The 9579-nt window shown below is 47.8% G+C and overlaps 1 protein-coding gene across 1 annotated transcript; it reads left to right on the plus strand.

The window, feature by feature from the left end:
* Nucleotides 1–429: 429 nt before the first annotated feature.
* RXFP4 (relaxin family peptide/INSL5 receptor 4) lies at nucleotides 430–8868 on the plus strand. Its single transcript, XM_069652798.1, has one exon. It carries the CDS (start codon nucleotides 993–995, stop codon nucleotides 2238–2240), a length of 1248 nt encoding a protein of 415 aa, XP_069508899.1. The 5' UTR covers nucleotides 430–992; the 3' UTR covers nucleotides 2241–8868.
* Nucleotides 8869–9579: the final 711 nt, after the last annotated feature.

Here is a 9579-nt window from a genome sequence, read left to right on the forward strand (position 1 = left end):
CTTTTCGCCGCACCCTCGTACTCGACGCCTAAATGTGCATTAAACCATCGAGCTATGCCATATGTCACGAGCTAGTCAATTAACCCTCCCCGCCAACATGGGAGGACGACTTGGCATGTCTTATTGAAGCCAGTAATGATCTCTGCTGTCTAACATACATGTGTGCGTGTGTATAGACTTCTACACCCCCTGCACTCGCCCTCTGTAGAGGGGGCGGCCGCGCTTACAGCACTTGCCGCAAAGGGGCTCTGCTGCCCGTTTCGCAGTTTGCGCGAACATGCGAAATGCATTAGGATTCTCCGATTCCCAGCCCTCCGAGCTGTGACTCGCTGCCGAGGCCCGGCCCCCGTTGCGGGGGTGGGCGGGGACGTGCCCTGCCTGCCAGTAAATACGGTGCCGCCTAGAGGAGCACCAGCAGTCGCAGGAGAGTCTGCAGCTCCTCCGCACTGGCGATGCGCCTCTCTAGATAAACGGCCAACGCACGAGGACCGTCCCGAGCACGCGAGAGACCCACCTGCGCAGGAGAGCCGGCGCCAAGAAAACGCGCCAAACGCCTCACTCGACGTCTTTCCCGCCGCCTTGACTTTGCGTGGCCAGTTTATCTGACCGAACGAACTTCAAGATTATCGCAACAAGTGGAGAACTTGTTTTCGAATCGGCTGCCCTCCTCGTGAGCCCAGCCGAGAGAGGGTGCAGGGGCCCTTCACCGTCCATCCAGGAGTCAGCTACACCTTGAGGTAACAGGAAAAGGGTTGTTCTCTCCCAGATGTTCACTGGCTGCAATGTTCTCTACGGTTGGAGATGGTGTGAGTAGAGAAAGCAGTAAGGCCGCTTTATAAGCCTGGCTACAAGAAGTCGCTTCAAACAGTGGCCACCAGGAATACAGAGGCAGCTGGGTACTCCTTTCTGGGGTGCCCTAAGTTCTAGAAAGCGTTTGGTGGACGCACTGCGAAGTGACCACTGGATTAGCTGATCCAGAAGTTGTCTGAAAGATGGCAGCCAATGACTCAACCCAATACACTGGTCATATTTTCTGGAATGAGTCGACCTTCTCAGATTACATCAGTATCGACGACGATGCTAGCGTACCTGGTGACGGCCTCGAATGCCTGCGGATCATCGTGTCCGTGGTCTACTGCCTGGTCTGTGCAGTGGGCTTGACGGGAAATGTCTTGGTCATGCACTTGGTCCGGGCTCGAGCTAGGCAGCAGATTTCCACCATCAACGTCTTCGTCTTCAACTTGGCTCTCACCGACTTCCAGTTCGCCTTGACGCTACCCATCTGGGCAGTAGATGCCGCCATGGATTTCAGCTGGCCCTTCGGCGGGGCCATGTGCAAGATTGTCCTGACCATTACCGTCCTCAATGTGTACACCAACGTCTTCCTGCTGACAGCAATGAGTGTCACCAGGTACTGGTCAGTGGCCTCCGCCATCAGCCAGAAATCAAGGCTCTCCGCCCGGGCAGCTAAATTGATATCCTTAGTTCTTTGGCTGGTGGCCGCAGCAGCCACTGCGCCCACAACTATCTTTGCCAATGTCAAGGATGTGGCAGGAGAGCAGCTGTGTTTGCTGAAATTCCCAAAGAACAAGTGGCTGGCCGTCTACCACCTTCAGAAGATCATCCTCGCATTCCTCATACCGCTGACTGTCATCTCCGTCTCCTACCTTCTGCTTCTGAGATTTCTCAAGCAACACTACGTCAACACCAGCAACCCCAACAGGCAGACCAAGATCGCCAACTCCGTCAAACTTCTGGTGCTGGTGTTCTTTGTGTGTTGGTTCCCCCACCACATGGCCACATTCTGGGGCGTGCTGGTTAAGTTGGAGGTAGTCAGCTGGACCGACACATACTACTTCTTCCATACCTACGTCTTCCCAGTCACCGCCTGCTTGGCCCACTGCAACAGCTGCTTGAACCCAGTCATCTACTGCCTGATGCGCAAGGAGTTCAGGAAGACACTCAAGAGCACCTTCTGGCACATCCACACCTCGCTGGCACCCTACATGCCCCCCTATGGCCAAAAGGCTAGGGAAGGGGACATGCTGATGTCTGCCCCACTAGACCCCGGGATATGCCAGGGCTGCCCTCACCACTTCTCGCAGACTGGCAGCAAGTGCCACTGCTTGGCATCCACCACCATGACCACACTGCCAGATGCCAAGGACCCAGGCCAGTCAAATGACCACCAAGAGTCAGATTCCTGCCAGAGAAGTTTATTTGAAGGAAGCGCTGCATAAGAGAAGTGGTGACTAACCCTCACACTGAGCCTCATCGTGTAGGTCTCAAGAGCTATACTTTCACAGGTGTGCCTACCTGGACACTCCTTTCAGAGTCCTATAATGCACAAAGTGCCGAGTTGCGGCCACCGAGATTAGGGCCTGCCTGTTTACACGCCGATATCTGCAGTAAGTGCATTAACCTGCATATCCACCTCCTCATTTCTCCATAAATAACCCACAGATTTCCAGCAACCTTAACGCCTTGGGAACATGTTCCGGAGGTGCTGAAAGGAACGAGGAGAACGAAGTAATGCATCACAGGTGGAAATTAGTAGCAAAGATTTTTTTTAAAATCAGGTCTGCCGTTATCCTATTGCTCATGGTCGACGCCGCAGGTTTAAAAACAAAGAAATACAGACAAATGTAAACATTTTCAACAAAGCACGCACTTTACTGTGGAAGAGGAAGGGAAAGTGCGGTGAGCTGTTCAAGTCTGGAGGACTGTGGCTACTCTTCACCTGGGACTGAGAGGGGGCTCTTTGGGTACAAGCCAACATGTGATCCCCCACCCCCCCCCCCACTCCCCTCAAACGCTTCCTTATTTTCCGTCCAGCTCCATCTTCGCTACCGTCGTGACTAGTTACCCTGCCCCGAGATAGCAGTCTCCACATGTCCACATAGGGCAGCACTAGTTTGAGTGCCACCCCAGACCTGCTGACCACTTCCTCGGAACTCAGGAAATCTTGCCACAGGCGTGTGGTGTGGAAGCTGCCCCACCGTGTGGTGTGGAAGCTGCCCCACATCACACGCCTGGGATATAAATCCGACGGTACGCCCTGGTCTGAAGACCGAGCATGCGAATAAAATCCTGCTTCGGATGGTCCTTATATCAGAAATGCCACGGAGACGGTGCACAGGTGACAGGACAACACGGTGCGCGATGAAAGAGCCCAGGACTCGCGCCGTCCACTGGGCACATTCTGGCGCATGCGCATCACCGTGCCTGCACTGCCGCGAGACCGCGCGCCTACAGACGCTAGTTTGACTAGATCATTGTAAAGGCAAAGGCAATGACGGGCCCTATGCGTCTAGCTAGTAGCTTCCATTGTTAGGTTTGTGATGCAGACCCAGGATGCCCATATTGTTTGTACTACTTTAAAATGTGTTTCACTATTTTAACATGAAATGCTTGAGCCTACACCCACGCACTCACATCACCCTATTATTGCTAGTCGGTGTGTATTTGAGGGGGGGTTGTGTGGGGGAGGGGGTCACGCTGTTAACCTTGCGTGGCCGAGGACGCCATACCGCCGATTAACACCGCATCTTCTTGTTGACTTTCCCTTAACAAAACATTACGTCATTAGAACGAATTGGTTATCGAAGACTAAATCTCCTAGAATGCATTGATGTTTTTAAAAGCCCAGGAGGGATAGTGACACTTTAACATAAAGTCACCTGGCCACCATATGTCGTACGGGAAAAAGAAAATTCATGATTTTTTAAAACTAGTTAATGGCTTGGGGCTTTCGACTACACGATCCGCAACTCACGGTTTCTTTGTGCAACCGTTGTGAAAACATAATGGAACCAATTAAAAACATAATGGAACCAAATATTTGAAGCGTGAAAACAGCAACACATGCCCGTATGGGTCTGTCCCTACGGCTTGGTTTGGTTTAGCGTGTCAATAATTGTAAAACGCAGTCTGTGGCATTATTCACCATGTCAACTATACACCTTAACGTTATCTATATAGGAGGCTGGGGGCGCGAGTCGGAGGGCGCGTCCGCATTTCTGCCACAGCAGGCCGCCACAGTTCTGTGCGCATGCATTAAATGTGGGAGGGCTTGGTGCAACCTGTGCACTTAAAACGAAAAACGATTGAAAAAAAGGGCCCCCCAACGTTTATTTTAAAAATCATTTAATCGTGTCAAACTCATTTTTTAAAACTTTATTGCGTAATATGGCTATTATGCACGCCTTAAACACATTTTTACCATTAAGAACATTTTTAAAAAACACACTTAAAATTTCTCATCACATCTTCAATTATACATAGATATCAATAAATATATAAACGAGGCGACTTCTCGCTAATTCATACCTTTTCACAAATAAAAGCTGTTTCAGTTTACACATTTCATAGTCACAGTAATTCTATCAATGTCTGGAATCCCTTCCATATGCAGTAGGCCCTAAACAAAGCGTTCCAAAACTGGTCAGACGCACACGTCCTTATATCCATACAATGATTTCTTTAGGCTTTTTCAGAATGACCGCTCATTCCATCGCATGCTGTTAGTATGTGTCTGCTAGTTTCCAGGGAGTCATTACAGCAAGACCTCGCCACATTCCGAAATAGTCCAAAGTCAGCAGCAGATTCATCCAGCATAGTTTCGTCAGATCTGCCTTAAAATGTTGACCAGCATACTGTGCATACCTACCCATCCCAGCCAGTCTCTCAATATTAGAAATGTTGTCCTCCCTCCCTCTATGCTCTCTTTTTTTTTTACCAATATCTCAATCCTAAAGTGAGACTACACATCAAATGACGCAACATTTTAAATGTAAGATTTTCTGACCCTCCCTGATGAATAAGAAACCACACCCAGCTTTCGAATGCGGAACTAACTAGTGGCATTGCAAATTATCATCTGCCCTCCTCCCCCAACCCACCCCAACAGAAAAAGAAAGTTTTCCCAACAGAAACACTTTGTGGTCAGAAAGCGGTTCATTACTGTACACTACACGTCTGAATTATTTGGGGAACATTCAGCCCTTTCCTTTTCACGTTCAGTTTGCAATAGTGCTGATGTTAGCCGTTCTTAATCCCACTTTCTGCAGAAAAGAGACTGGAACTGTATGGGGCTAAGTACTTTGCCCAATGATAAGACATGTCACAATTGGCGCTGCAGGAGCAGGATCTCTGTGTGGTTCTGCCTGGATTCCTGTGTGCTGGTGTCAAGGTTGGTTTACTGATGCCAGAGTTTCTGGCAGGGACGTCATTTCACCAAAATGCCAGGGGTAGCGGAAGTGACAACACACGACAATTGACCCCTGATGACATCACAGGAAGTGATGTCATTAGACTTCACCTTGAAGTGATATCGCGGCAAGCGATGTAACACGACCTTTCACCCGTCAACAAAACAGGAAGTGGCATCACATAGCATTGTACACTACGAAAAATATAGTTACGATTTCACTATAATGTAATTTACATTTCATACTATAATTAAAGCAAAAAATGTACAGTGATCTGTAGAGGGAGAAGTTTTCATCTAAGGGACATGTAAAATCCTCACTATATTACAAAAAAAATCAATTGGTGACTAAATATACGGCTCTCATTCTGTACATAAATTCACCTATGAGTAGTGGGAGTTGTCAAATAGCACAATGCTACAATGTGCACAAAATCAAAGAGCATTTAGGAAACAGGAGAATGACCACAGAACTTTATATCTGAAATATGTCTTTGATGGTGATTGTGGCTTGAAGGAGTAAGGGGGTGGGTGCGGGTTTGTTGAAATAAAACGGGGGAGATCGAACCTGTGTTGTTAAGCGTCGTCTTGCTTCTTGCTTCCAAGGCGAGAATTGCCCCTGAGCTATCCTCCCGAGACTTGCATAAATATTGTTCCATCTGGGAGAACACATCTGGATATCATGACCAGTGCTGGACGCCTCATCCGAAATATTGTGCACAGTTCTAGAGATGGCATGTGGAGTACTGCATCGGGTGCTGGAGGCCACATCTGGGGTACTGCCCTAGATTCGGGAGAAAGTCTGTGCCCGGTTGTGGCTGCTCCGACTGAAATATGGTGTTCACTTCTGGAAGCCCCATTTCCCGGAGGTGAAATACATATTGGAGCGAAGCACTGGCAATGGCGAAAGTTTGGGGTTGTGTGTAGGGATGGGAAAGGCACTTGCCAGGCACTGCCGTAAAGGTATTAACTAGCAATTGAAGGTAGCAGGTGCAAAATGCTGCAATTACCTGGGCATCAAATAGCAATGACTGGCAAATGCCCAATACTTATACACAAGCCAAAACTGTTAGCTTTGCGAATGCAGGTTTTTGGCAGGACTTCAGTGAATGACGTACATCATGCTTATAAATCGAGTGGCTGAAGGCAGACCCGGTTAAGACATTTTTATCACACCAGTATAGCGTTTACTACTCTAAGTCATTAACTCAGAAGACTGCTTTAAAAATCACTGACAAGCAGCTCCAGTGCAAAGTTTGATGTCAAGGCTTCAATAAAGCAAGCTCAAAGAGTTCCCATGAGGAGGTGCTGTTGGCAAGGAGGGACAGGAACTGGGTGGGAATGGCCACAGGCAGCCCCACTGTCCACTTTGACTCCCTAAAAATAGGCAAATACGTCCACAAAATAAAAATGAGTACAAATACTGGCAACACAAAATAGAAAACGGACACATAGAAGAACCTTATGCCCCGGTTTTCACTAATAAACTCCATGGATATGTTTGGATCAGTAGTGCATGCTACCACAGGTAGAAACTATGATAGCTGCCTGATCCAAAGAAGTAAACGTGTATCTTTTAATGTGCATAAATAACTTAGGTGCAAAGAAATAATTATTACAACAATATTTAGGTTTTTCGGTGAAAACATTTTTTGCACGATTATAAAAAATACTCTCATCAGGAATTGGACTTCTATTTTTACTCCCTAAAAATTCATTTTACTCACAACTTTAAAAAATATGGGGAGTAAAATACTCCCACTTCCAAATCATATCTGGGGCACTGGCCATAGGTATTAGCACGGCCGTGGGCAGTCAATGGGTTGACAAACAACCAAACACCTACAAGCTTTGTGTCTTTCCTCATATGCCATTTCTCATAATCTCTGCTATAATGCAATAGTTTCAGTTATCAGTCACAGCCCTAACCCACCAAAAGGACTTTTTTGTTCCAAGTGAAATCCCGACCCGAACGCCTGCTGGCGCAGGACTCTCAAATAAATTACACAGGGACAACCAGCTCCCCTGGCCATCTCCTCCCCGCACGCGGACAGGGAGGGGCCAGGCAGCGTTCTACAAAACCCGTGAGTTTATGCATCAGTTATTAAACTGAATCACCTGCATTCGGAACATCGATCTTCTAGAACAGGGCTCTGCACATTTTGGTTCTCCAGACGTTTTGGACTGTAACTCCCATCAGCCACAGCAACATAGTCAAGGAATCATGGGAGTTGTAGTCCAAACGCCTGGAGAGCCAGAGGCTGTACAGACACTGCTCTAGAAGGACAAAGCAGGTGGAAGAGATTCAAACCCCCCCACCCCCCCACTCCCCGGAGAACACCGTTGGGTATTATGACCAGTGCTGGACGCCTCACCTGAAGTATTGTGCACACCGTTCTACAGGTGGCATTTGGGGTACTGCCCTAGATTCGGGAGAAGAGACACAGACCCACGCACACCCCCACCCCCCAAATCATATGGACGGCAAGGCCCAGTACTTAAGTGCACTTTCATTGGTGCCCTGGGGTACTCGGTCATATTTTAAAAGTAAGAAGGCTAAACACAACTCTCTCGAGATATGTTATCCCTTTTCCCCTAATCATTCCAGGAAGGTGTAATGTACTATTCCAACTCCAGCCCTAGAAAATGTGAAAGCTTTTGAAAGCCTTCCCTTAAACCCAATTTCTTCAACGCCCGGCGAGGACTTGTAAGCCATTGTTTTTGCTCTAAAAATGCCTTTTATATGGTGGAGTGAATTCTTGTAAAGTTGCATGTCCCTCAGATGGCACAGCCCTCGGCTCTTCCAGTTAAGATGTCTGCACCGTTCTTTCTTCGCTCAGTGGCATGTCTCTGGATACATTCTAATCTCTTCATTCTTCTGGGGAAGTGATGGCCCCCAGAGCTGGACACGTCATCAAGAGGCGACCTCACCAGCGACGTACACAGCTGCAGGCAACACCCTGGGCTGGCATAGCTTCAAAGACGACCGCCTTAGCCTTCGCGGAGGAACACGTTCAAGGATTTCCCATGAAAAAGCTCCTTGAAAAACGGTCATCTCCTCCACGCTGGAGCAACGCGTCAACGGCCCACCGACTTATCACCACATAGAAAGGCCCAGTGCAGCACCAAAGACAAAATGCAAAAGAGCTTTCCATGCACAACCTCCATTTTCTTACCTGTTATAACCCCACCTCTTAACTCACCCGCATTTGGCCAGTGTCAGCCACCCTAGACTCAGTTCAGACCCACTTACCATCCATAGACTTCAACGGTCCGCCATCCAACACAAACATTTGATTTCATCGGACTTGGGGTCCCAATAGGTTGATCGGTATGCTAAAACCCTCTACGCTCCCTCATGCCGCCTTGGCTCTCCTGGCAGCCCTGTTCTACAGCAACCTCCACATGGGGGCCAAGGGGTTCAGCGGCTAAAATGCTGACTTGGCACTTGGAGATCAGAATGCCAATCCCCGTTTTGGCATTTTACCAAAATCAAATGTGCCATTTGGAGCCAATCATTGGGATACCCCGTGCTTCAATGTCAATATGCCTACATGTAAATATGTTAAATTGCCTTGTTCCAATTGTATGTTCCATGTACAGTGCCTTGTGTTCTGCCACAATAAATGTTGTATGTGAAATGCCCGGAGCGAGGTTTGTGACATAGCAAAGAGCTAAAATCATAATTCAAAACAATATAAAAAGTTATTTGGTCCACAGAAAACCCAGAAATTGAGTACTGGTAAAGGAGGGGTGACTTTCGGGGAAGAAAATAGTAGTCTCTTGGCTACAAGGGCCTACAATTGGTACAATCTGCCACCCTTCCCACACATAACTCATATTGTATGTACTATGTAACCATGCTGTTCTCAAGTAATGCGCCCAGATACCTCTGGGTTCGGCGCGCTATATAAGCAAAGGAAACCAAAAACAAACAAACCGCAGTGCCAAGGGGCTACGGGTGGAGGGGGGCGGGGGCGAAAATGACTCCTAGAGAAGCACACCTCCTGGTCACGTGTCTATGGTTTAATGTGTGTGGTAAAGATGAAAATCAAATCATTAAGTGGAGATGTTCCATTCACGCACGAGATGGGCTCCTACTAAAAATATATAGCAACTTCCACCCATTAGAAACGACCAATGCACTGTCACAGCACATTGGGCGCAGCAATTTCTGTGGCAACCATCGACAACATGGCCTTTGTGCAGACTCTCGTCGTCAAAACGCTTTAAACCATAACCAAATAAACGTCACCCTTATTGTAGCTTTATTTGAGGCTGTAAAATGTTCAAGTAGCTTGTAAGAAGTTTACAACTGCATACCTGCAGATTATGGCTATGCTGTTCACTGCCCCACCCCCAGCCACTTA

This window comes from Ambystoma mexicanum, chromosome 1p, assembly GCF_040938575.1.
Source record: "Ambystoma mexicanum isolate Mex_15411 chromosome 1p, UKY_AmexF1_1, whole genome shotgun sequence".
Taxonomy (NCBI): Eukaryota; Metazoa; Chordata; class Amphibia; order Caudata; family Ambystomatidae; genus Ambystoma; species Ambystoma mexicanum.